The following is a 27949-nucleotide window of genomic DNA, read 5'->3' as shown; positions in this document are numbered from 1 at the left end:
CTGAGACATGTGGGCCTAACCCACCTCCATTCCCACTCCAACCACCAAGGAGAGAAGGCAAAGTCTAGTCCCAGAGCCAGTGTTTATTAGCAAGATGGAACCCAAGAGCGGCTGTGGCCTGGGGAGCAGAGGGCTGCAGGAGCCCCCCCCCATCTACCCAACTGCCCTCCCAGAGCTATTTACACCCATCACCAGAAGCGGTGGGCAGAAGGGAACCTTGGGGATGCCCTGCAGACCCTGGGCCTCCACCATGGCCCATCAACCCTCAGGGCTGGGGGCTCTCTTGAGCCACACCTGCATCCAGCCTGCTACTTCTCTCCCCACGGGTCAAGGTGGCAAGGAGGTAGAGTGGGGTGGACCTGTCAGGACAGGCAAGGAAGGGAGAAGAAAAGACCTGCCCCACCCAGGCAGACTTCTCTTCTGCTCCCAATAAATAGAGAATAAATACCTGGGAAAGGTTGGCCTTGACTGAGCACCCCTGACCCAGGCAGGGACCTGAATCCTGTGATGGCCCCATCCTCCCTTCTGAGTGCCCTCAGGCCCCACCCCCAGACACCACAGCAGTCCTGGTGTCCATGTCTACGCCACGGAACAGCTGACAACACTCATCAGCAAAGGTATATGGTCCATGCCCTGGCAAATAGGGCTCGCTCCCTCCCTGAGTTCCGTAGATCTTGACAGCTGTAGAGCAAGATTTCCGCAGTCTGGGGGCTGTGTGGTCTTGGCCTGGCCCTGGCAACTTCCTGGGCCAGGCTGGGCATGCTCAGTCATGTGCCATTGCTGACCAACATGGGTCTAAGTTCTGAATAATGCTGCCACTAAGGCAGGCTATATACAACCCACCAATAAATACTGTCTTTGCAGGGGTAGGGTATGTATAGAATATAGATATTTTATATATATATATATATCTTTTATATTAAAAGGGATGAGGGGCTAGGCTGGTCCTATGTAGGCCTCCAGCAGTTGCCTCATGTGTCCGGAGGGTGATGGCGACGGTTCCGGGGCTTTTTCTGGTCCTGGGACTCAGGAGGTCTAAGTGCTCCTGGAGCCTCCCTGGGGTTGGAGGGCACATGACGCCAGTAACCCTGGCAGTACTGATGGATGAGGCCCACTTCCGGCTGGGCAAGGAGCTGGGCCAGCTCCTGATAAGGAGGTGTGGGGAGGCCTGTGCCAGGAGGTGGAGGGACGCTCACAGCCAGTGGGGGGAAGAGGGCAGCATGAACGGCGTCCCGGCCCAGTACATGCAGCTGCACCCGAGTGACGATGTGCTTGAAGTTGTTCTCAGTGGCCGTGCAGGAGTAGAGGCCGCGGTCACCAAGCTGCAGGGCGCGAAGTAGCAGCCCCTGCTCTGTACGCAGGAAGCGGTCCTCTGCACGAATCTGCAGGGGTAGGGGTGGGGGCTCAGGGGCTGGGTCACCACTCCACGGCCCTAGCCAGCTTCCGGATGAGACCACCTTCGTGGCCATTCCAAGCAGAGACCCATGTGGTATTTCCACGTACTGCTTGCACATGAGAGGGATCTGAACAAGGAACCCACACATATTCCCAGTTCAGGGGGTGGATGATGACCCTGGAGGTTAGGGGTTCTGAACAATGAATGAGAAAATTTTGGAGCACACACAGAATTTCCATTTAATGAGAATACCCAGTTGTGGCACCCACATACCATCTCCACATAAAGAGGGACACCGGTAAGGCTTTTCCAGAAAATATCCATAGTTTCCATATACTGGAGCTCACCCATGTGATGTTCCATACAAGGAGGATACCCCAACAGAGTACAGATATGGAATAGTTATGTTCTTTTGGTTTTTCAAGACGGGGTTTCTTTGTGTAGCCCTGGCTGTCCTGGAACTTGTTCTGTAGACCAGGCTGGCCTCGAGCTCAAAGATCCGCCTGTCTCTACCTCTTGAGTGCTGAGATTAAAGGCGAGCGTCACCATGCCCGGCTCAGATATGGAATTTTTATTAAATGAAGCCAGCCTATGAACGGTTCCATATACTGAAGCCTATCCCACAGCTGTTATGTAACTCATTTCACTCCAGTGATTTCGGTGTAAGGGTGGGCACTTAGAAGGGGTTCACAGAGTGAAGGCTGCCCCAGGCTGGCTGCCATGCTCTGTGCCCCCCACACGGGCTCCCACTGCAAACAGGAACTCCCATACCCACAGTGCAGAATTTGCCCCTTGTGGGACATAGGAACTCACCTCACGGCGCCGGTCACTGGGATCTCGCTGGAACAACCACTTAACAGTGGCTTGGGGTGAGCGAGGCTGGCACTCAAGGAAAGCCGCGCTGCCGGCCACTCCATACTGCACAGACTCTATGGCATTCTTGTTTGCTGTGGATCAAGAGGGCCTTGAGTGGAAGCAGCATTGCTCCTAGGCAGTCAGTCTGTTCAGTAGGGAGAAGCAGGCATCAAGGGGCACCCACACACAAAGACAGAACAACATCACGGAGTATCTATCCACGTCCTGATCCCATGCCTAAGATTCCCACCACCCAGGGAGTCATCTGCATCTTCAAGGTGTGTGTGGGAGTGTCTGTGGGCACAGCTGAGAAGCACCCTACAGGAAGGGCAACATGCTCACTCACCATTGGAATTGAACCCACGGCACTGCCTGATGGGGTTCCCGTGGCGGACATCTTGCCGGCGACTCCGCCTGGATGAGGATAACTCCTGAAGGAGTGTTCTTGGGAGGCTTACTCCCAGGTTCCTGCACCCCAAGACTCTAGAGCAGGGCCCTGTACCCCAGGGCAGTTATGCCTTCTTATCCATGTCTGCTCCCGCCCCTCCGAGCTCCCAGAGCTGTGGATAACACCCAAGGTTTTGGCGGTCTATACCTCTTGGAGGATGCTGTATAGCGGGAACAGGCCTGGCCATCCCAGGCACAGTAGGGATCGCGGGCGAGGCAACAGTCAGCACAGGCAGCTCCATATGCCTGGCAGCGGTGCAGGCTCAGGTGTGTGACACCCACGGCTGAGGCCACATAGAGTTGTTGCTGGGGGTGGAAGCAGGGCAGTGTCAGCTCTCTTCCCACAGACAGTCGGGCTGGACTCCTTCTCTCCCTATTTCATGGTTCACTTTCCCCATCCTTGTGCCAAGGGCGTGACCCCACTGGGACGCAGGCTCCAACCTCACTCCCAGTCCACACTGCCAAAAACTCACCCTCTTGGAAGAGATGGTCATAGTCTTCACGGCTGCTGGTTCCTGGAAGAAAACAGGGGTCAATTTGGGACCCTGAGGAACCCTCCCAGCCCTGACTTAGGTCTAAGGTTAGAGGCTGGGGCCAGAGAGGGGTAAGGTGCTGTAGGCAGGACTGGGCGGTACTTCACCTACCTTGAAGACCTCCACTTCCTCCAGCATGAGCTCCTCCACCTCCTGGGTATCCTTGGGCAGCACGATGACCTTCTGCACTGTCCCGCGGTCTGGAACGGGCCGGGCAGGACCTCAGTGGGGCTGAGGATGCTGGGGAAGGGGCAAAGCCTCAGCCCCTTCCCCGCCAAAGCCCCATCTCCTCTAGGGCAGTGGAGTAGGGCTTCCATGCTGAGGTTCAGAGGCCTCCCTTGGATAAAGGGGAGAATTGCGGGGGGGGGGGTGCGGGGAGAGACTAGAACAGGACAAAGGGGGTCATTGCCAGGGTCTGCCCCCCACACCCAGACTTTCATTTTGGGCCCTGCTGAGAACAGAAAATGGGCAACTGAGTTGGAAGCTGTCATAATTGTGACAAGTATAATTACATGTGGTGTGTGTGAGTGTGTGTGTATACATGCATGGGCAAGCAGTTAGAGCCATGCATCCTAAGTTCTTTTCAAGTCATACAAGGGCCCCTAGGTGCCTGGTGTTCCTACTTTTCTGGCTATTCTGGTCAAGGAGAGAAGGTTCCCATAGATGAGTTTGAAGCAACCCCTAGCTGGGCAGAATCTGGCCCCAGGATCAGTTCCTCCCATCCAGTGGGCCCAGTGTGGGAGGGTCTGAGAGCAGCAGTGGGTACCTGTGCCCAGGAAAAGCACCTCATAGCGCCCATCAGCTGCATCCACCTGGTCCACAGCGACGGTGGTGAGGCGGTAGGGTGCACCTGTACGGACCACCAGGGGTCGCCGCTGCAGCGGGTATACAGCCTGGTACATGAGCGGATGGCTGCGCATGAAGTTGATGACTTCGTCAGGATAATCCTTAGTGGACTTCATTGACGGTGTAAAGGTTCCGCCAGGGCACTGCGGGCAGATAGCAAGCATCAGTCCTAGGCTGTCCAGGTGGGACACGCGGACCCATGAGCACAGAAGAAGCTTCCAGACTGACTCCACATCTACCTGTTTCCCTCTCTGGATCCTTTCCTGACTTCTCCCTCCCACCAGATCATGCGTCATGACCTTGTGGCAGCTTCTGGCTGAACTGACCACTCCCTTCCCGTGTCCTCATCCCTGTCCAGCTGTCTCCTTCCTCTCTGGCTGTCCCTCTGGCTTCACTGCTCTTTCCTGTGCAGCTGGGCTGCTGGCCTCAAGAAGATGATACACACTAGACCTGCTTCTAGACCCCTCCCCAATGCTGTTGCTTCTGCCTTGGGCTCAAGTCTGTCCTCCTTCCAACTCCAGCTTCATTCTAGTAGAAAGCCTTCCCAGACCCCTTCCGAGACCAGCTTCCCCAGGCCAGTCCTGATGACCCCACAGACACACCTGCCACGCTCCCACACTCAGTCTCCTGGGGCACGCCTACCCAGGTCACACCCAGATAAAGTGGAATAGTTACCAACAACACAGAGCGCACATGGCTTGATCCTGCCTATTCCTCATCACTGTCCCTGCTGGCAGCCAGCCAGCCAGACTGACTTCTGCCCCTCTAAACTTCACCTCTCATAAAGGTTCCTAGAGTACCCTCTAAGGGGCAGCCCACCACAGCAGGCCCCATCTGCCTCAGAACCCTGGGCGGCCACTTTCCTTACAGCCTGATGCATGTTGTGTGAATAGTAATTTTTTTTTTTTTGAGACAGGGTCTCTCAGTCCTGGCTGTCCCAGAACTCACTCTGTAGACCAGGCTGGCTGCGAACTCACAGAGATCCACCTGTCTGCCTCCCAAGTGCTGGGATTAAAGGTGTGCACTACCATGCCTGGCTGAGAATAGAAGTTTCTAAGTGTGCTATGTCTCACTGCCTTGTTGACTGGGAGCTTCAGTAGAGTGGAGTCCATGTCTGCAGAGGATGGGGAGGCCTCTTAAAAACAAAGCAGAAAAGCTAGGAAGAAGGCCCAGAAGATACGAGCACTGGCTGCTCTTTTAGAAGTCCAAGGTTAATTCCCAGCACCCACATTGACGTTACAACCATCTGTAAGTTCAGGGGATCTGATGTCCCCTCCTGGCCTCTGTGAGAACCAGGCATGCATGTGGTGCAGACATACATGCAGGCCAAGCACCCATACACATACAATAACAAAAACCAGAGGACACGCCTTCAATCCCAGCACTTGGGAGGTAGAAGCAGGCAGAACTTTGTGAGTTTGAGCCAAGCCTGATCCACTTAGTAAGTTCCAGGGCAGCCAGGGATAAACAGTCTCAAGACAGGAAGGTTAAAAAAAAAGCTGGGTGGTGATGGCACATGCCTTTAATCCTGGCATTCAGAAGGCAGAGGCAGGTAGTCTTCTGAGTTCTGAATTGGAGGCTAGCCTACTCTACACAAAGAGAAACACATGGGACACTTACTGTGCCAGGCCGGGGATATGGCATCTTCCCTGAGAAGGGCATCCACTGGTAGTTGGGGCCCTCCTTGTGAGCAAAGGGCCCATTGAAGACCATACGGATGTCAGCCATGGAGTAGACGCATACTGCAGAGCCTCGGAACACGGAGCTGTGTACGAACAAGCAGGTTACTGCTATGAGCCCATGGCCCTCCCCAGCCCACATCTACCCAACAGCTCATAACCAGGCCAGGGTCCTCCACAAGCCATAACCCCCCAATCCTGCCACTGCATGGCTTGATCCAACCTCACCCTGAGGAGGTAAAGACAGCATAAATGACGGGGTTCCTGACATCCTGGGTCTGCTGGACAAACACATCCTCTGGAAAAAAAAGAGAGAAGGTACTGGGGACACTGCCTAAGGGAGGGGTCCCCCTAGAGGGACCCTGACCACCACTGATCCATCCCCCATCACCCTCTACAGCAATAGGACCCCACTAGCTTGTTGAGCACTCACGGAGTTCATCGAAGTGGGTCTCGATGCCATCGTCCCCTGGCACTGAGCAGACGAGCCGTGCCTTCAGGAATGTGCTCCACTTGTTGACGAGGCAGCAATGGCCGCCATCATCATTCTGGAGGTGTGGGCAGGGAGCCAGATTAGATCAACTCATTCACCCCCAGACTGGCTGGAGAAGGTCTGGGGAGGGAGAGGCAGCCGAGTTTTACAGACACTTACGAGGCAGATGCGCCCGATGCGGGCATATACAGCGGGGTTCTGTGGAGCCTCTGCAGAGCGCTCTCGGAAGAAGAAGTAGAGTTTGTCATCGTTCCGCTCCGCACTGTCAGGGATGAGCTCAGCATGGATAAATGAAGGGTCTGTGGGCAGACAGGCGGGCAGGGGTCAGCAGCATGGGCACCCTGGCTATGTTTCTTTTTCTCCAATAGAATCCCCAATAGGAAACCATGCCTGTCCCAGGCTCAAAACTCTCCCCCAGGCGTGCGTCTGTGGATTTCCTTGCACAGCACAGCCACACTTCCCACTAAGGGCTTGTGGGTGGTGCTCACCATTGAGCCACCGGGAGTTGTACTGATCGGTGCGCATGGCCGTCTGCTTTCCAAGTGTGCGGAAGATGGCTGCATCAGTGCCCATAAAATCGATGTACACTCCTGCATAGAGCTCCTCATCTGTAGGGGGGTCAGATGTTAGTCAGGGGACTGCTCAGACTCGGGGACTCCTAGGCAGAGGCACGCTCCCCCACACACTTTGAGCTGCCCAGGGCATGATCATATCTTTTGTTAAGTGTTTACAACTGGTTCTCGGAGGAGACCTGTCAGTGGCAATAGCCAATTCCTGGGATCCCCCTATCCCAGCTTGTCTCAAGCTGCTAACCTGTAGTCACCACAGAGCTGGGAGGACATGCCAGTATCACCCTGTAAGACTCTACCACACAATCATAACAGGCCTAAAGAGCCTCAAAAGCCAGATTACAATGTGGCAATGTAGTAAAACAATTAGGAAGTAATAAATTTTGAGCATTTATATTTTGCTGCCATTACTTCTGTTTTAATACAATTGATTTGGTTGTGAGCCTTTATAATTTGATTTTCAATAACAGCCGTATTTAACAACTGGATTACAAAATTCCTGAAAATTCAGCTGCTGAGCTGGCTCCAGCACATCCTAGCTTCCTTCTGAGAGTCTCCAGAGTAAACCCTACCTACCCCCAGTTACAGCCCCTATTCTGGACTCAGCCTTCTTATTCACCAAGGGAAAAACACCTGCTCCTCCCCCAGCCCCAGGGACCTTTCCCAGGCTTGCAGGTGGCACAGCACCTGGCAGCTGTGTGAGATGCCCTGGGGATGGACATTACGGACAGTCAAAAAGCAGGCAGAGGCCGAGGCCAGGGGCAAGCTCCCCACGCTTCAAGCAGGTGCAGCAGCAGCTCCAGTCTCCAATAAATAGGACACTGCCTTAAGAAGAGCCCCCAACTCTCCCAAACATCTGCATAGTACAGAAACACGTCCTCCCCAGCTGGTCTGGGTGCTCTGTGTGAGCCCCTTCGGGTCTCCTCGACACATGGAACCCCTCACACGACTCTCAGTACAAACCCAGCTTATCTCTCCTCTAGGCAAGCCACGGCTCTCTTTGCAAAGACCCCACTTGGTATCTCGGGGGAAGATCTGGCCTCTTAGTGTCCCATCCAGAAGGCTGGGTGGAGGCTTATACACCCAGCTCTGCCTCTCAGCTCACCCGGGAATCTGTGCTGTGCCCTCACCTCCTCCAGGTATGCTAATGGGATAGGGTCATGTTCTCTGACAAGGTCAACTCAGGAGTGTTGGTGACTGCCACATCTTCTAGTGGCAAAGGCTACATACTGACACCACAGAACCAGGGTGGGGTGAAGGCACTCACTGATAAGGGCTGAGGCTGTGTCCAGCTTGGGGTCGTATGGACATTTGCCTTTCCCTGACTCCAGTCTCTCAGGCTCCAAGTAGAAGATGTAATCCTGCAGGGTAGAGAGGGGCTCAGCACATCCAGGCCAGTCCCACAGACAAGGATAAATTTCATAAGAGGACACCCTGAGTCCATCCCCCAGGGTCCTTGGGTTAGAACTCCATCCAGCCAGATCTCCTGGGACAGGCCCATGGTATTTCCAAGGGAACTAATTTCTGATCTCATGCCTCAGGCAAGGACTAAGGATCAAGTCTCAGAGGTCCAGGTCTTGGGGACCACAGGGTGGGTTTATCTGGGCTAAAGTCCCTCCACGCCAACTAGCTCAGGAAGATGCTTGCTAAACCCCCTTGGGCTACAGAGGCTACTTTGAGCTATAGCTGCCTCTCCTGGGCCAAGGAGGGGCTGCAGACCTGAGTAGGAATGGGGACACAGTTAGAATAAGAATAAGGCCTGGGGTCTTATTCTCCTAGCATCAGGTCCAAACAGGGAGCCCAAGGTTTGTCTCCAGGCTTTTTGCTGTACCTGTGGACCTCATGATGGACCCAAAGGTCCATGGTTTTCTGTCCCTCCACATCTTCCCAGAGAGCCAAGTTGGGGGAAAGGGGAGACAGCTGAGATCGTGTGGGATTCACAAAGCTAACAGCCATCTATCCCCACACCACCCACTTCGCCCTGGGAGATGCTAGGAAGGCCTGTGAAGTCTCTGGGACCAGGGAGAGCTCGCAGGCCTGGTGGGGAGGGCAGGGCAAAGGCAGGGCAAGGGAAGAGGAGAGATGCACAGAGGAAGGTGGCAGCGAGTGGCAGGATGGTGATGGGAAGGTCAGTTACACTTCGCACACGTAACCTCCTGTACACACAGGGGCTGCACACAGACCGGCAGGCAACACAACCGGCACATGTAACCCACCACACACACACACACACAGACTCCAGACAGCCTTAGATCTTCAGCACTCCCCACCAGGAAGACAGACACACACACAAGCACAAACATGTAATCTCATACGCACTCACATGCTGTCATTCACCGGCAGCCTCTGCCCCCCTGCCCGCCCCTGCCCAGCCCCAGCTTGCCTTACCCAGCCCAGACCCCCAGTCTTGACTAATGGACAGAGAGACACACTGCCTCCTTTGAGAGCCCCCATATATGAGTGTGCAGGATTCCTGTATCTGCTACGTGACCCACAGGAGGCATGGGAACAGACACATAGGAGTCATGTGCCAGACCCTCTGTGGATAAGATGTGCCCAAGCACAGGCTGGCATGTGCTCATGTGTGTCTCCACACACATTCTCAGGACTGAGGCACAACTGTCCCCAGGACTCCTGTCTTCCCCACCTGGTGGCTTCAGGATTTCTTGCCTGCAGGGGTCCCACTGAGGCTGACAGGAGTCCAGCTGGAGCTGCTTTCAGAACCTGAGGGCACTGCAGGGGAAGGGATGGGAATGGGGTGGGGGCATGAGGGAGGAGGGAGATACTGGGGAAGCTGGCCTTGGGGCCAGGCCCAGGGTAAACTGAGCTCAGAAGTCATTTGGCTTGGCAAAAGACTAGAAGGATGAGGCCCACCTGGCGTGGGGCTGTGGGTGTCGGGCGGTCGGCACCATCTGTGGCCCTGCTGCCTCGGCCTCTGACCACCTGCATCTGGGTCCACGGCGGGGCCTGAGAAGACGAGGAATAGAGAGTTAGAGCTGGGGATGGCAGGGGCTGGGGGAGCGGGCTTGGGCTGCCAGCCTCTCATACCACACAGGCCAGGAACACACATGAACACATGGGCCCCCAGAGAACGTATATGCATGTGTACACACACATACACACAGGCTTGGCACACGCCTGCACACGCATGTGCCCTTATGTCCAGTCACTCTCACACAAGCCCTACGAGGTTACATCAACTCACATACATGCCCACATGGAAATGGAAAAGGGCAGAAGCAGGCAGGGTGGAGCAGAGCTGGGGAAAGGGCAGCTTCCCCAACCCCTGGGCCAAGGGGAGGAAGGCAGCTCTCCCCTCCCCAGGCCACAATGGTGGAAGCTGACCCAGGTTTCCAGCCTTCTGATACCAAAGACCCCACCAGGCCCTCTGACTTGGCGGTTGGTGAAGATCCACAGGCATAGCCAAGAGAATTACTGGCCCATGTGGGGCAAGTGCTTACTATGCGCCAGGCACAGTGCTAGCTGGAGAGCTCTAACTCACTGCCTCTTCCTCACACCGACCTGTTATAAGGGAACGGTGAGCCCCATTTCCAGGTCAGGAAACTGAGGCTCAGAGAGCTGAACAACTTACTCACCCAAGGTCACTGGGCTTGGAAGTGATAAGAATGGGTGGGGCTCAAGCCCATCCTCCCATCAGGACCTTGGAGTGAAGCCACCAGAGGGGATGGCAGAGAGCCAGGGCTGGAAGCTCACTCACCTGTGCACGACGGCCACGGTTCACATAGGTGCACATGGGGTTGTAGGCACCGGTCCCGCACACATACAGATGTGTTCGGTTCCAGGGCTGGATGAGCCTGACGAAATTCCCACACTCTCCCTGCGGCCAGACAGAAAGCCGTGTGGATGCTCAGATACCTGCCCAGTTCTGCTCCCTCTCCGAGGTCATGGCCTCACCCTCCGTGGACCCCAAGGCACTCACGTTGCCATCCTTGCCTGACAGTATGCACTCCTCAATGCGCTGTGGCGAGGCTGCCCAGTGGATCTGCCAAAGATGGGGGTTAGAGGATGCAGCCTGCTGGCCAGGCCCCTGACCCTGAGCTCCATGCCCTTCACCCTGTTCTGCCCCACTTCCAGGCCAGCCCTTACAATGAGGGGCTCTCGGTTGATGTCATGCAGGTCCAGGGACAGCACGTAGTCCTTGCTGCCCACGTACATGCGGTCATGGTCCTCGTCCTTGAGCAAGATTCTGTAGTCCGTAGTGTTGAGCAGGAAGTTGAAGAAGTGGGCGGTACCCGTGGCCTTAAGTTCTGTGGATGAAGAGCAGGACACGGATTAGGGCCTGTAAGAGACACTCTCCCTCTGACAGAGAGGCACTGGGACCACAGTTGTCTTAAACCTCCACTTCCTCTCCCAGCGCCTACTTAGCTCCCCCTCCAGTTGCTGACAGGCATGGAGGAGAAAGTGGGACATGTGGGCAGGCCGGAGAAGGGGCCACACCCAAAGCTAAACCCTTGATTCACAGGCAGCCCAAGCTAATCCCAATGAAAGGGCCATGGGTGCAAGCCAAGGTGTGTGATGGCATCAAAGAGTCTGCTCAGGTGAGGGGGGGTAGATGTTTCCTCTCAGGGTGGGGGCCTGAAAGGGTTAATGAGCAGGTGGAAGTGGGGGCGGGGTAAGGACATGCTACAGATGCTGGCACAGAGCCTGGGTACCCTGCCCTCACCCTAGCTGACCACCAGGCAGAGGACACAGCTGGCACACCTCAAGGTCTCCACGTGTCCTGAAACAGGCTAGCCAGACACTAAAAAGCCCTGAAGGAGCAGTAACACCCTACAGATCTTCAGTCCACCAGACCCCACAAGGCTGCGAATGAGTCTCTCAGCCTACTCTGAATGAGCCAGGAGGTGTCAGCGTGAGAAAGGAGGCTCCCCCAGCAATGCTATATATAGGAGCCCCATGCCAGGGGCCGAGGGCAGGGTCCAGTTGGGCCTTCTGTTTTCCCTTCTGCTTGTTTGCAGCAGCCCTGACTCCCATTCTCAGGACACTAAGGCAAAGCCTTTCCTGGGAAGAATGACAGGTAGCTCAGCCAACATCAGGCCAACAATGCACACAGGACTCCTGGAAGTTTGTGAACCTGTCTTTGGGGGAGCTGAAAGGTTCACTTGGTAAGCCTGTCCCCCATTCAATTCCAGCTATTTTTAGCTCAGGAGAGGTGAAAATTATGATTGAGGGTCATGGATATCCACTAGAAAGGGGGCGTAGGTGGCAACATACAGAACACATACATACACACACATGAAGCAGGTATGCAAATGTGTCCTGCAACAGATGAGAGACTACTGGAGCATATATGCCCATTCCCTGATCCCACAGCTGGCACCCAACTTCACAGGTGGGGCAACTGAGTGGAAGACCAGGACCAGGCACCTGGAGAGAGAACAGCTGAGATCTGAAGCTCAGGACACAGCCGGAAGGTGGCACCAGCAGGTGGCTGTCCCTGATTGGCCTGGCTCTGATTCCAGCTGGTCTGTAGAGACCCTAGGATAGACCAGCAAGCTGGTCAGGGCACATGAAGGGGCTGGGCTGGGCTATGGAGGAAGGAGATCTGACTGTCAGCCTCGAGCCCGTGTCCGGTTCAGGTTCTTACTGTTTAGAACTGCAGGGCAAAGAGAAGCCTTGCCCTGCTCAGACCTGATTATGTAGCAACAAGGGAGTATAGGTGATGACCTTGGCCAGCCCCTGGGACAGAGATCAAAGGGCCGATCCCTGCCTGGCTATGGCTCACCCGCCTGTCCGGCGGCGCCTCTGAAGTCCTGGGCAGGGCACCCTGGGCACCTGTCCTGCACCTGTTGTTGGGTCACTCGGAGTCTCCTGCCTGGCCACCCAGTCACAGTGACAACAGGAAAGTAAACATTCCCCCACCCCCAGGGCTGCAAAGTGGCCAGAGAGGAAGTGGGGCTGCCAGTGGAGCCCCCCCAAGGCTGGGACAGCCTGCCAGGGGTTATTTATACCCTGGCTGGGGGCATGGCCTTGGTTGTGCCCTTACTCATCCTGCTACACCAGGGGGCACATCAGGGGCAATGGAAGACAGGAGGGCAGAAGATCAAGGGGACACCTTCTAATAGCACCTAGGTCAGCAGTGGGAGGTTCAGAGAGCTAGCCTCCAGGCACTCAAGCAGACATAATCCCAAAGCCTGATGCTTCCACATCCCTATTCACTTTTGGCTTCCTAACCTAGACCCTACCCTATGCTGACTACCAGGGACCAAGATCCAAGTCCAAACCAGCATTCTGCTCCCAGGGCCCCACCTCCCTGTGAGAAAGACAAGAAAGGCATCACTGGGCAGACGAGGAAAGTTCTAGAAAGGAAACAGAAGGCTCTCTTTGATGTATGTTGATACACCACCACGATCTCCTCCAGTCTTCCCCAGGTGGAGGGTGCCTCTCAGGCACCTTGGAGCTTTGTGCTTACATCAGTTTATCAGTGAGGATGGACATGAGGGTATAGGAAAGGGAAGTAGTGACAGGCAAACTGCTTGAAGATTGATGTCTGAAGGTTGGGGAGCTATGGAAACCAGTCCTGGTGATGAGAGACTGCCTGCCAGGAGATGGAGAGCCGGAAGGTGACTCGTCCTCCATCATCAACAGATGTGATTCAGGACCCTAGGGACTCCTCTCAATGGCCTCAGGACATGGCGTCAATGACGGGTATTATAGGACACTCTGATGTCACAGGACATGATGCTTTAGTCACTGTGGAAATGGTGAGGAGGCGGGGAGTCCCCAGGAGGCAATGCAGGTTGGAGAAGAGGACAGAGGGAGGTCAGGGATCCTTGGCTCTGGCTCCATTTCCAGTATGGCCCTTATTGACACACCCCCTGCCCCCCCTCTGTTGAAATACCCTGGGCTCTGAGCTTCGTTTTCCAGTCTAGAACGTTTCATGAGCGTCCTAAATTTCACGCTCAAGGTGGCCTGGATGAAGCTTGAGAGCTGTTATGCTTCTTGCCTCCTCAACACATCCTTGAAGGATATCTGTCTCAAGGGGGACCAGAAAATGGGCTGGGGTTCCCGGATCTTTTCCTGAGGAAGCAGGCTTCCTTCCAGATGTCACCATGTCTCCCACTCACATCTCTGCTACCCCATTTCCTAGAGCTGGGGAGACGGGCAAAGAGGGCCACAGGGACGGAAGAGGCTTCCTGTTGACTCAGCCCCAACCTCCGTAATGCCAGCATGTTCCCCCAGCCCCATCCGCAGAAGCACAGCTAAATCTCAATTCATCAGAGCCAGCGCACATAAGAGAAAAGCGGAGACAGGTAGTTTTCCAGGGTCTAGAGAGAATCATGTGTAGGGCTCTAGCCTTGCTAACTCAAGACGCAGGTGCTAATGCCACTCATGCTGGATGTCAGGAGAAAACACAAACAAGCCCCACAACGATCCCACATCCTGGGCTGCTTCCTGACCTACCCTACCTAACCCGTGTACCACGGGACAACCTGACCTACCCTACCTAACCCGTGTACCACGGGGCAACCTGATCTATCCTACCTAACCCGTGTACCATGGGGCAACCTGATCTATACTGCCTACCTTGTGTACCACGGGCAATCTGACCTACCCTACCTACCCCGTGTACCATGGGGCAATCTGACCTACCCTACCTAAACTGTGTACCACAGGACAAAGGATCTGGGGTTTTTATCTTCTCCCCAAGAAGCCTGGTTCAGAGCGGGAAGGGACGTTCAAGCAGGTACCCTTGGCTGACACCTGCAGTATGAGCAGATCCTACTAGGTCCAATACTCTGTAAGGGACTTGGGCCCACAGGGTCCGGGGGCCTGAGGGTATCAATGTGTGTGGTGCTGATGCTGACCCGGCCAAGTCATGTCTTCAGACAGTCTTGACCTCTGCTCAGTGCATGACAGTAAGACTCCAGTCAGAGTGAGTTCTGAGCTTGTCAGGGGAGGGTGGTGGCCTGGGTGCTGTTTCCTGGGAAGAGCCCCACCCCCCGGCTCTCACCCAAGCTGGGCACAGGTTGGGTGGGGTAGCATCCGGGAAGGATTTTCCCGTCATGGGAAGGAAGAGCCTTTTCTGGCATCAGACACCTCATTTCCGCAGCCATTCCCAGCTTCCAGACCTCTCCCTGTGGCTGTTAAGACACTAGCCTGCCCCAGAATGGCCTGGCCAAGGTCCAGAGGCAGGAACAATCTCAGTGCCTTCGGGCTTGATCCTGGGCTCTCTGCAAGGTTGATGCCTTACTCTAAAGAAGCCAGTAGGCGTGTCCACAGCCCTCCCCAGAGACCCCAAGTGGGCGGGCCCCACACCCTGCTGTGTGTCTCTTGGACAGCAGACCTGCCACCAGTGAGGCAGGGGCTGCTGCAAAAAGAAGAGTCTCATAGTAGAGGTGGGTACCGCCCCCTTGGTTACAGATCCACAAAGCAATAGGCTCTGACTGACAGCGTGACCTCCCCCAAAAGGGCTGGGGACGAGGGAGTGATAGACAGGTCCCTGTAGCCTAGTTCTGACCTCTGACCTCCTGTGAGTTAGTGGCAGCTTTAATCCCTGAGCTGAAGAGAAATGGGATTGGGTGTGAAGGGGCTGCCAATCTAGATCTTTGTTAGTGCATCATCCACCAGGAAGACAGGCCTCGTGACCTGAGGAGGGAAACTGAGGCAAACCAGATAGATCTATATCTTATATATTTAAAATACATAGAGAGATAAAGCAGTGACAGTGACGCTAAGTGGTAGAGCCCAGGAAATCCCCATTCAGCATTCCCATGGGCTCTAGGGAAGGGTCACCCTTAGCATCTTCCACCCCTCCAAAGCTATGAGGGGCCCCAGAGGAAGGCCCAGGGGCTGGCCTGGCCCCCTGGCTCCCAGCCTAATCCTCTTTTAATGAGCGGCCAGCCGGAAGGCCTCAGCCCCTGGCCACAGCTCTTCAACCCTGGGAGCCCCAGCCAGACTGAGTTGGGGGCAGGGCATCCCAGAAGTCTTAGTATGTTCCACCCACTAGCTCAGGGCACTTACCCCACTCATACCATACCCAAAGCCAAGACTTCAGCCACGGACCAGGTCAACTCTGGACCCTATCAACAACAGTAGTACTTGCCATGGCTGCCATGGGCCCCCCCTTGGGCACTAATATATAATAACATGTTATATACACAGTCAAACTCGAGTTTCACTTGCAAGGGGGCTGCCACTGCTGATCACCTTTTCACTAAGAAACCCTAGAAGTCAGAATGAGAATTTGGCCTTGGTGATGAGCTGCATCTCCTTGGGGAATAGACCAATCTAAACCACTATGTCCCCGGCCCCTTCCTGACCAGGCATTATAAAAGCCAGAAGCCTCCCTAGGATTCACAGGCCCGGCACCCACCACCAAGCAGGTGAGCCAGGTCGATGCCAACAAAACCAATTACAGCCACTCTCACCCAATTAGCAACTAATTATGGCCTCATAGTCCGTTCAACATAATTAACATGTAAATGACTCCGCGTGTTTATATTCAATAACCACTCTGATTGAATTTAATTTAAATGTCTGAACTGGGAACCCAGTTACCGTATTTCACCTACAGTTGCCACTTCCAGGAAACCTACTCCAGGGGAGGGGGAGAGGAGTGAGCGTTCCTGGTCCAGGTCCTAAATCCTTGTACTTCTATCCCAGAGGAGTAGGGAGGTAGAAAGGTAGGAAGAAACCCTGATGGGACCCTCCAGATGGGAAATCCTCTAGAACAAGGGGCCCGCTTCTTAAGGGCTACTGTAAACATCCCAGCTGCTCAGTAAACACCAAGCAAGCTCAAGTAAGAGCCACCCAGATGGACTAAAGCTCCACCACTCTTCCTTCCCATCTCGGGCTGGGGGCTGGGGCTGGGGGCTGGGGCTGGGGGCTAGGGGCTGGGTTAGGGCCAGCAGGCCCAGGCCTGCTATTCCCACGGCCGTTCTGCCCCACTGCCCACCTGCTCCGCCCAGGAGAGGGCAGACAAGGGACTAGGAGCCAGCTCATTCTAAAGCCAGGAAGAGCCCAAGGGAAAGAGCAGCGGGGTCATGACACTCCAATCAAGCACACACAAGCCCAGAACCGGAGGGTCCACACCTTGTCCTAGGGATGTCCAATCACTTCTGACCCTCTGTCCCAGCAAAGGAAGGCTCTCCAGACTCGATGCCTTCCCTCAATTCCACATATCCCATGGCCCCATGGTGTCTGGGCTGTTGGACAGAAGATCAGGAGGTCCTACAAATACCACGCACAGCTGCCGTATGAAAACACACATGGGCATCTGCCAGGTAGGACCCAGCACAGTTCAGAGACTCCCTATATAGGGGAGGGGGGAGAAGGTGACCAGTGCAGGGCAACTAAGGCCAGGCAATCCCAGAATCCCAGAATGAGCAGCGATGTGAAAGGAACGAAAGGGCCAGCCCGAGGGGAACGGCGATCCACTTCTCAGGTAGAAAGAGCGAATCAGTCTTCAGAGGTCTCCAGCTCCAAAGGCCTCGGGACTCACCCCTCCTCCCACATTCCAGACCTGGCCCGGAAACCCCTCACTCCTTCCTCCATCACAGCCTCCTCCTCCACCCCCACGACTGCAAAAGACAACAAACTCTCCATGGCTCATTTACTGCTATAAATCACCCGGACAGACAGGCCAGGATGGGACGACAGGCTGTGGGTGTCAAGACCCTCCCCCTGCCCGAGGCCCAGCCATCATCTCTGCTGTCCCCCTCAGACTCAGAGTCCCTGCAGGCCCTTCCCACCACGCTTACAGGATGCCCTAGACAGTTGTGGCCCCCACCCTTCACATTCTTATGGGGAAACCAAGGCAGAGATGCTCAGAGTTAATCCTAGAGGTTGTAGTGGTGCTGGGTCAGGAAAGGGTTAAAATCACAGCCTCTCTGTTGCAGCCCCCCTGGAGTACCACCTACCTCTGATGCTGCAGAAGCCCAGATTCCAGCTGCTACTCTGCCTATTGCATATGATCCCTAGGACCCAGGCCCATAGAGGATAACGAGGACATCAGCACCAAGTCCCTTGTGGGAAGAAATAAGGCGCTTGGCTAGCTATGGAGACTTCAGAGGAAAGATCGGGTCAAAATCAAGACAAGGTAGTATTTAGGAGAAGTGTAAGGTGGGGGTGGAGGAAGAAGAAGGGACCTGCTAGAGCCAAGACTAGAGCTAGACTCCCAGCATTCCTGGTCCCGGGAAAGGCTTGATGCTTTGTGTCTGTCCCTGCCATGTAGAGCCAGTCCTAGACAGCCAACGCTTGCAGACAGATGGGTGAGTATGCCAGGGGGCCTAGCTGAGCCCGGACCAGAAGCCACTGCCCAGCTCTGCTCTTTGCTATGTCAGGACCATGGGTCAGGGTCTGGAACCCAGAAGGCCCTCTCTCCCTGGGGCTTGAGCAGCCTGGGTGGGAGTTGCAGGCCTGCCAAGCTCAGGCACCCACGTGAGCAGGGCTTTGGATTCAGGCTGTATGTAGCCTTCTGGCATCCAAGTCTCTGGCAAAGGCCCTCTTGCTATTTCTAAGAAAAATGCAGTCGGAATCCTCTGTTTCTCCATGGGCTCCCTTGAGGCAGGACTCACATTCCCAGGATAGCTCTGGGCCAGGCCACCCCAAAACAGGCTGCAAAGTCAGAACAGAACCCACAGGAGGGGTCACTGCAGATGCCCAGGTGCTCAAGTTGGGCTCTGAGAGCCAGTTTCAGCGGGAGGCTGGTGCCTACTTCCCATCAAAGTATTTCTACCACTGAAATTTTCCCACCACCTATATTTAGGACTTGGCCACGAGGAAACAGCTAAAGGCCACAGGGTGCTGGGTGGTTTGAACCCTGACTCTGCCCCTGCTCTTTCCTTACCATTCTTTCCTCTGTTTCCAAGGCTGCCTCACCCATGAAACCAGTCTGCCTTCTACCAGCCCAAGGTAGAAGTCTCTCCCTCCTGACCCCTCCCCAGCAGGTCCTTTCCAAGAACCATCTCCCTAACCAAAGGTCAGAATTCTGGAAGGGTGAAGAGACCTCGGGGCACCCCCCATCAATCCTTGCCTGTAAGCCACCATCCCAGTCACTAAGATATTCTTCTCTGCTGGGGACAGTGACCGTATCCACATAATTCATCCTCCCAACACCACAATGAAGTCAGAACTATTCCTGGCCCCATTTTCCAGAAGGCAGTGGGAACAGAGGCAAGTTCGCTGTTACAGGTCTATTGATAATCATGATGTAATCAAGGAAGCCCTCGGGATGCTCCTTCCAGGATGGGTCTGGCAGTACAGGCGAATAATCCCAGCCTCCCCAGAGGCTGAGACAGGAGGATCTCAAATTCAAGGCCTGCCCGGCCTACAGCTGATGCTGTTTTCAACAGGTTACCGCCATTCCCACTTAACAAAGGGGGAAACCAGGGCTCAGGGAGCCTAAGCCATTTCATAGAAGTCACATAGTCACCAAGGATAGGACTGGAGTTTGATGGCAACAGCGTGACATTCCAACTGAAGGAGGCACTGGAGGTCCCTAGTAGTCAAGGCCCTGAAGCTACCTTCTGAGGTATCGCTTCTGGAGAAGGAGAAGGGACGTGCACATACACACAGGTGTGTAGGCAGCCAAGAACTTTCTTTGGGGTTCGTTGCCTCCCAAGCCACAGGGTAAAAGATGCCTTTGGGGCCCCGAGTGAGATTTGTATCTTGGCAGTTTCTCTTTAAATTCTTTACGATTACGAAGCCGTGAGGGCTGCCAGGGAACATGATTTACTCCTTGAGCATGCACCAGCTCCCCACTCAGTGCCAAGGGAAGCTGGAGCCAGCAGGGCGGGGTGGGCAACATGCCAGAGCCTGAGACAAGGCCCGGGCTTCCGAAAGACCCAGCCAGTGCGCCCCATCCAAAGCTTGGGGTGAGACTGGGTTAAAGGCCGAGGCTCCTGACCTGAGTGAGTTGGGCCTTCTACAATCACAGAGATCCAGCCTCCATCTCCTCCAGAGCCAACTGTCATCTTGGCTCATCCTGGAATGCCTACCCCTCCCTAGTGTAAGAGCTCAAACCCACTGTGGCTGTCAAAGCCACCTGACCCCTGCCTAGCTCCCTGATGCCACCACTGGCCTCAGTTCCTGTACCTCTTCCTCCTTCTTCTCGGCAACTACAAGTTCCTCATAGAGTTTGGGGACTTGGGGAACCCCTAGGGGCCAGAGTGATACTCCAGCTCTCCAGTCCCGCCCTTACCTCTCAGTGAAGCCTGGGCCAAGGCTCTGTCAAGGCTTGCTTCAAGCCCTTACACCTCAACCCCTATCCACCACCCCCAAGGGTGAAGCAAATGACTTGTAAATACTCATTCCCTTCATTTCCAACAAGAAAAAGCAACCTGGTCCACTTATGCCACATGCAAAGGAGTGGGCACCGCACCGAGAGGTAGAAGGCAGGGACCAGCCCACAGAGTGCTCAGCCTCGCTGAGGGGCCAGGTGCGCCTGGGGTCAGAGCCAACCCAGGCTCTCACCTCAGCAAAGGCGTCCACTCTCACCTTCATTATTGGCAGCTTCTTCCCTGCTCTCCATCCACACAAGGACCATTTGCTCCCTCTTCTCATTCCTACACCTCAGTTTCCCCAGTAGCCCAGCTGCCTCACGTCACCACGAGATCCGATCCGTCACCACGAGATCCGATCCGTCACCACGAGATCAGTCTCTCCCACCAAACAAAATTCTCAGCCCCAAATCCTTGCCAAAGCCAGCCAGACAGCAGTGGCATGTTGGGGTGGGGGTTGGCTTCCTGGGGAAAAGTAAACATTCCCCACACAGAACAAAGGACCTGGCAGGGCCTGGCACCTCCCTACTGCTGTTAGGATTTAGGGTAGCCCAGGGTAGGGGAAGGAAAAGTTTTTCCACCCAAACTTGGCTTGGGATTCTAGGCAAAGGGGACTCCAGGCCCCATCAGGGGAAGGAGGAAGGGTTTACTGTCTAGGATCCCCAGCAGGCATCCAGAAGCAGGAAGAAAAGACACATCTGGTGCCCCTGGAAGGTGGTGGTCCCACTTGGCTCCTCTGTGCTGCTAAGAGATGGACACAGAAATCTTCCAGTCTGAATGAACGCAGGGTGCCTTTGCTCTCATGCCCCGCTGGGCTCTAGACCTGGGGTGCCTGGGCGGATGGGTGGGCTGCAAGCTGGTCTAATTCCTGCCTTTGTTCTTTTATCTTCTCTGGGCAGTGTAGCCCCTCACACCAGCACCTCTGCCCAGGAGAGTCTAGCTGAATCCAGTGAAGTGGCAAGCTCTGCTACAACACCCAAAGCGCGTCAAGACAGGCATTTTCAGCCAGGTGGTGGTGGCGCAAGCCTTTAATCCCAGCACTCAGGAGGCAGAAGCAGACAGATCTCTGTGAGTTCAGGGCCAGTCTGGTCTACAAGAGCTAGTTTCAGGGCAAGGCTCCAAAGCAAGGCTCAAGACAGAGAAATTCTGTCTTGAAAAACAAAAAAAAAAAGAAAGAAAAAGAAAAAAGGCCAGCATCTTCTCCCGCCTTGGCTTCCAGCTGCTGTGTCCCTCCAAGGAAGGAGAAATAGACTCACAAAGTCCACGTTACCAACAGTGCTTCTGAGAGCAACTCTCTATGAACCCCGTATGTGCACCCTGGACGGGAAGACCCCCACCCCACTCCTCTCCAGTCTTAAACTGGCTGTGAGACCCCAGTCCCTACTCTCCTCACTGAGCCACTACCACTAGCAGCAGAGAGGTCACACAGGGCCTGGGTCCCTCAGTGGGGCCACCTAGCAAGTGTTTCTCAGTTAGTCTCCTTATGGGCACTTCATCTTGTTTACCGCAGAGTTCCCAGGGCTCAGCAAAGTGGAGCACACAGTAGGTGCTCGAGCACCCGCTAAACTGAGCTCACATCCAGGCACAATACTAGGACCTGAGGTCAGGTGAGAACGGGTGGGGTGGGGGTGTCATTTTGGCTAATGAACCTGCCTGGGCAAAAGTTCAAAGTCCCAGGATGGGGTAGTCCCAAGCATCCTCCAACCCTACCCAGGCCGCATAGGCACAGCAAACAACACCGTAGGCTGGCTGCCAGGAAGCTGGGCTTTTAGTCACTGTGGGTGTCGGCTTCAGAGCTAATTGAGAGGGAATCGACCCAACTCGATGTGGGCGCCAGCAAGCCCAGGACACCAGGGTTCTATTTCTGGCCTTGTCTCTGCCTCTTGGCCTGACCTTGGCCCTGCCCTTGCCTGAGCCTCAGTTTCTTCCTCTGGAAAACAGGAGCAAAGCTTTTTCCCCTTTGCCCCTGAGGTTCGACAAGGTTTAAAAGGAGCACCCAGGAGACTGTCCTATGTCTTCTTGCATTCTGGCATGAATTTTAATAAAAATAATACCAAAAGTGGTAGACCCAGGGGTCCTGAGGTGTGGAGTTCAAGCCCCCTCCCGTCTCTTGTTGGGGGAGGAAACACTCCAGTGGCCCCAGGCAGGGAGGTGAGGGGGTGACTGGCCCCATCAAGATTTATTAATCTACTCCCAGAAATTCCACCAGGGAAAGGTAGAAGTATCAGCCGAATAAATATCTCACCTTCCCAAGCCTGGGAAAGGAAGCCCTTTAGGAACTAGAACCCTTTAACTCTTGTCTGCCCATCAGGACTGGGACCATAAACCAGCTCACTTCCCACTTCCCACTCCCCCATCCCTCCTCCAGGTGTGGGTGGGAGGAGGCCAGGGGCCCTGCCAGGGAGCCATGCTGATGAGCTAGGGGCTGGGTTTCAGCCAAGCCTGAGGAAGGAAAGGTCAGTTCAGCCTTTCACCCAATATGGCTGCTGGGAAATCTGGCCAGCCGGGGTTGAACTGGCCCCACCCAGGGCAGGAGGCTGGCCAGCGCTGCTTCTAGCCAGAGGGTGGCCAGGACAGAATTCAACAGGAACAGCACAGCCTGTGTACCCCAGGGCCTACAATGTGCACACATCCACACGCACGCACACACGTGCACACACACACACTATCCCCTGAGGAAGTGTCCAGCAAACACGTCATTGTGTGTTCATCTGCCGGGTGGGCTGGGTGCAAGGTGACGGAAGTAGACCCAGCCCCCCACTAAAGTCTAGTGACTTCCCAAAGTATTCACTTCAGCAACAGCTGATGCCTTCCCCGAGCTCACCAAGCGCTCTATTTCCCCACACAACACAGCCAACAGCAGTGCCCTTCCCTCGCGGACCCTGGAACACATGCCTGAGTAGCCACACACCCAGTAGAACTGTGTGCCTGCCCCTCCAGCTGGCAGAGGCTCTGGTCTACCTCACGGTATGACCCTCAGCCCTAGGAGCTGACAACAGCATCTCCCCACCTATGAGAGTCAGAGCTCAGAGAACCCAGTAATGTCTCCTCTCTGTCATCCTCCGGGTTCCATCTTTCCGAATAGATCCTGCTCTCTCCATCCTCCCCCAAGTGAACGCAGAGTTTGCCCTGATCTCAATCCTGTCCTCAGCAGTGAAAGCCAGTGCTGTAAGGAAGGAGAAGCAAAGCAGTCTCTGACCTTTGAATGACAGACGGACGCGAGGTGTAGCGGGAACCTGGTCCTGGATGGGGGAGGCAGGCCAGGCCCCGGTCAGCAGGGAAGCCCACAGGATGAGGCCAGTGCGGAGCATCGTGGAGGGGCCTAGGGCCCAGGACCCAGGCTCCAAGTCTCTGGACACCTGGGAAGAGAACAAGTTAGGAAAATGTATGAGCCAATTCTCTTCCTTTTTTTTTTTTTTTTTTTGTCAGAGAACTTATAAGGATCCTCCTGTGCTTGGATTACAAGCGAACAGTGCCCTGCCTACCTTCCCTTGTTCAACTCAACCTCTGACCAAATTACCTCAGTTTCCCTCCTTCAACAGAGAGTGACGGCATCTCTATACTCACAACTCTAGGCTCAGGACAAAGCTCATACGTTTTCCTGCCTTCCTTTGTCTGAGGGCAGATCACCAAAGAGTCTGAAGTCCAAGCCGTAGTGGAGTAGCTGGGAGCACCAGAACTGAGGGGAGTACCTGGAGACGCAGCCTTACCCCCTCCTGTCCCTCAGTTACATGCTGGAACACATGCAGATGTTAGAAACCCTTCTGTGGTTCACGGCAGGTTCCCACACTGTGCCCACAGCACTCCTCCCAGGGCAGGAAAATCTGGACCTAATAATAGTGGAGGGGAATCATGGGAGAACAGGAAGCAAGAATGAGACACACCGATGGTCCAAAGCAGGGGAGATGACACCAGCCAAAAAAGAAAAGTCAGAGAATAGCAGGACTCACATTTACTAAAAAGCAGAAAACAGGAAGCACCCAGGTTAGACAGACAGAAGGACTTCCTCCATGAAGAAATACCAGATCAGGAATCAGAAAGGGTGCTAGGATGGCCAGTGGACCTGTGATAAACTGTGCACCAGCTACACTGCTCCTTCAAAGTCACCCACATCTCTGGCAGGTCCAAATTTTAATACTGTTTTTCAAATATTGTCTCCCCAGGCAGGCTGGCTGTTGGATAAACGCAGCTCAGCACAGTTGTTGAAACATATTGCTCCTTCCGATACAAATCCTTGCCAACTCCCACCCCCCACCCAGGAGCACTGGGGGTGGGGGCATTAAGAATAACAGCCTCATCCCCCCAGATCTGCCATGTCTATCCCTTTTCCCATGGGAAGCAATATGAGACCCATTTTCAGGCCACCAGGGTGTGTATTGTTGGGATAGGGCTGGGACACGGTGGCCTGTTACTCCCCCAGCCAGGACTGTGCAGGGCTCCACTGAGGACTTCTGGACTCCAATGCCCTCCTCAGACCCAGCCCCCAGCCCTGGAGCCCTGCCTCTCCTGCCAAGGCAAACCACTTGGTGGTTCCTCAGACAGGAAGTGCAGCTCCAGCGGTGCTCACTGAGTGCGCTGAGTGCCTGGCACACCTCTCCTTCCTCCAAGATCTCCCCATCCCAGATGCTCTCTCTCAGGGAGGCTGGCTGACTGGGGGAGGGGAGAACCAGCCCCAGCCCCCTCCCCCAGTCTGCTGGGGGCACAAAAGCTAGTGCTGACAGAATTCAAGGCAGGCTCTGGCAGGGAGGCCGGGGAGCAAAGGGCTGTGCAGCCTCCACCACCCTAAGGGTGAATTTGGAGGCCCCCATGAGCAGCCCTGCATATCCACACATCCACGCCTGCGTGCCCACGCACGTCTTTACAAGCAGGAGTTTGCTCAAGAACTTGACCTGCTAGTGGGGTGGGGCTCAAGGAAGCTAGGAGGGCAAGATGCTGTCTGAGTCCCTGAGAGCTTTGATCAGGGGGTTCATGTCAACCCCCCATGACCTCCTTTTTCCAGTATCAATTTTCACAGTGACAAGGTCAGGGTCACCAAAGCTGGTGTTGGGCTCACTGAAGGTGTCCAGAAAAGTAGGGGATCTTCCCATAAGGCTCCTACAGGGACCTCCCACAATTTTCTGGCCCTTGAAAGAGGTAAATGGGGGCGTGTGTGATGAAGTCTCTTGGGACTTCAAGATCAAATTCAGGGTCCCTCTTTGGCAGCCTAGCGGTGAGGACAGAGGAAAAAGAAGGATGAAGGACAGAGAAAAGGGGGAGGGGGCTCCTACAGTCCCTTTCCTTCAGGCAGCCCCCGGCTTCCTTCCATTCAGCCTTAGCCCCCTCAAAACCCCCATGTCAGAATCAGCTCAGGTAGATGGACAGGGGAGAAACTGCCACCGCCACCTGGGAGCCCACCAGGAGGAAAAACCAAAAGGAGGGGAAGAAAGCTGGCGGGAGGGAACAAGGGAGGGAGGCAGCAGGCGGGAGGAGGAGAGAGGGAGGAGAGAGGGAGGGACAGAAGAGAGACGCCTGAACAAAGAAACGAGGAGCTGGGGCTGGCAAGGGGTGCAGGGAAGGGGCGGACAGAGGAAGGGGTCCAGAGGCACCTGGGGGCGGGACAGGGGGCCAGGTGGTCAAATTGTTCAGTCTGATCCAGACCTCCCAAGCTTACAGTGTGTGTGTATATGTGTGTGTCGGGGGGAGCCGGGGGAGCCCGTCTCAGCAAAGGGAGGTTGGCTCCTCTAGCTAACAACTGCCTTCACCGAAGAGAGGCAAGAACAGGACCACGGGGGAACGCAGGGAGAAAATTACTAACAGCACCCCATCAGCTCCTCAGCTATTCCCCCCACACCCCAAGAATCCTTCCTGGATCCTTAGCTTCCCCCCTCCCCCAACACCTCATGGGTTGGGAAGCAGACCTGCTGGGCCTGAAACCCCCTTTTGTGGCCAGGGTTTCCCAGTCAAGGTCACCTGGGCCAGGCTCCATCCCTACCCCCCCACCAAGGTATGCAGAGTAGCGGGGGCTGAGGCCGGGCTTCTGGCCTTCTCGCCAACCCCCACCTTCCTACTTCCGGGCCCTGGCTCGTTTGGAACTAAGGGGGAACAGTGGGGGTGGCTATGCCTGCATCCTTGCCTAGTCCACGGGTCTATCTAGGCACACCCCCTGAGCAGTCGGAGAAGGCCCTGTTCCATCCCGCCACCCCTGGGCAGTCCCGTCCTCCCCACGTCTGTAACTAGGTTAGCGGATACTGGAGAAACCAAGCGAATTCACGGGGACAGGAGTCCTTCCACCTCGCCCTGCTCCAGGGTGGACATGAAGGAGGTTTCAGCTTTCGATTCCCCAGATGTTAATGGACGGGTGGCAAAACGCACCTATTTCAAGAATAAGGACTTAGTGGTGCAGCTGGGCCCCTAGCCCTAGTTCCAAAGGCCTCTTCATCTTGACACTTTCCTTGCCTCACCTACCCTAGGCAACCCCCTCACCCCCGTTTCCCTTGCCCACTTCACCACTAGGGCCCGTGGTTCAAACTGGGGCTTGACTGCAGGCTCTTTCAACTTACCAACACCTCACATACAGGGAAACCCCTAAATCCAAGCAGGACCAAGATGCAGTTGGGGGCCAGAGGGTCGGCAAAGGGCTGGAAGAAAAGCCCTTTGGAGGCAGATCTCTTGCCCTGCTGTTCCGGGTGACCCTCCACGTGGGGGCTTCCCATTTGGACCATCCCTTGAGGCCGACCTGTCTTCAGACTAGGGCCATTGAGGCAGTGCATGCGCACCGACTGGGAAAGAGTGCTACTGCAGGCGTTAGCGGAAGACTAAAACAGAAGGATCCGAACTCCCACTCCGCGAGGGTGAGGATACCCACCCAAAACCTTGCGGGGGTGGAAAAAGTTAATTCTTCACACACCGGTGACCCGGCAGGCCACATCACCCAGTCACACATCTTTACACCGCCCGGAAGCCGCGGGGTCCCCGCCGCCGGGACAGGTATGAAGCACATCCTCGTCCTGTCGCCTGGTGCCCGCGGACAGTGCGCCACGGCTCGCCAGACCCCGCGCACTGTACACTTCTAAGGAGTTGCAGTGCCGCGGGTCCCAGTGGGGTTGGGGGGTCGCGTTCCCTCTGTACTCACCTCGTCCACGGCGGCGGGGCCTGGGCGCCCAGACAGTGGTAGCCGCCGCAGCAGCGGAGAGGTTCGCGTCGGGCCGGTCCGCTCTAGCGGCCCCCCGGGGCCACGGCCCTGTCCGCGCCCTCTTGCCTCTGAGCCTGAAGCCGGGATCCACACCGCGACCGCGGCTTCACTGGTTCCACTGGCTTCGTGCACGTCAGCAGCCGAGGCCCCGGGCCCTAGCCCGGGCCATGGAAAGGCTCAGGGGCGCTCGGGGCCGCCTCCCCCGGGGCGGGCTGCGGGCGCCCCCTGGCCTGCGCGCCGAGGGCGCATTCCCCGGTGCGGGGCGCGGGCGGCGGCGCGCGTTAAGCTACGGAGCCCTGCGCTGGGCTCGGCCGGATGGCGCTGCGCTCGTCTGGCTGCCTGACTGAAGCCCGGAGACCGCGCGGGGCTCCTCGAGGCGTGCCTGGTTCTACGCTGCGCTCGGGGCTCCCTGGACCGCTGCGGTTTGTTCCTTAGCTGCTCCGGTCTCGAGGCCGCTGGCGGGACGGGACGCTCGGAGCCGCGCGCGGAGAGCAGGCAATTGGCCGCCCGTGGGCGACATTTGCATAGCACGGCCCCGCCCCGCCGGGCCCGCCCGGCCCCACCCCCGGGGCGGGACCCTCCCAGCCACCGCCCCGCCCCCCGCTCCACCTGTCCGCGGGCTGGGCTCAGGGTTCCCAGGCGGTGGGCGACACGCGCCAGGGGAGGCTGCTCTGCGCCCTGCACCCCCCGCCCTGGCATCACGGGCGGCGCCCCCG

General features: G+C 55.9%; 1 protein-coding gene across 2 annotated transcripts; it reads right to left on the bottom strand.

The window, feature by feature from the left end:
* Sema3f (semaphorin 3F) lies at window positions 1-27729 on the bottom strand. 2 transcript variants are annotated; one of them, XM_075964685.1, is made up of 19 exons: window positions 27174-27729; window positions 23262-23421; window positions 10926-11086; window positions 10759-10821; window positions 10537-10656; window positions 9693-9785; window positions 8086-8179; window positions 6738-6857; window positions 6409-6548; window positions 6190-6304; window positions 5985-6054; window positions 5698-5842; window positions 3998-4220; window positions 3343-3431; window positions 3172-3213; window positions 2847-3004; window positions 2598-2665; window positions 2210-2343; window positions 1-1382 (listed from the first exon to the last, which is right to left on the bottom strand). In XM_075964685.1, exons 2-19 carry the CDS (start codon window positions 23371-23373, stop codon window positions 972-974), a joined length of 2358 nt encoding a protein of 785 aa, XP_075820800.1. In that variant the 5' UTR covers window positions 23374-23421; window positions 27174-27729; the 3' UTR covers window positions 1-971. The 2 variants fall into 2 exon arrangements, with proteins under 2 accessions (XP_075820800.1, XP_075820801.1); XM_075964686.1 differs by lacking the exon at window positions 9693-9785 and having other exon boundaries at window positions 2-1382.
* Between the last annotated feature and the right edge of the window lie 220 nt (window positions 27730-27949).

Source organism: Microtus pennsylvanicus, chromosome 3 (genome assembly GCF_037038515.1).
Source record: "Microtus pennsylvanicus isolate mMicPen1 chromosome 3, mMicPen1.hap1, whole genome shotgun sequence".
Classification (NCBI taxonomy): domain Eukaryota; kingdom Metazoa; phylum Chordata; class Mammalia; order Rodentia; family Cricetidae; genus Microtus; species Microtus pennsylvanicus.
Note: the sequence above shows the minus strand (reverse complement) of the source record. Positions and strands in the feature narration are given on the sequence as shown.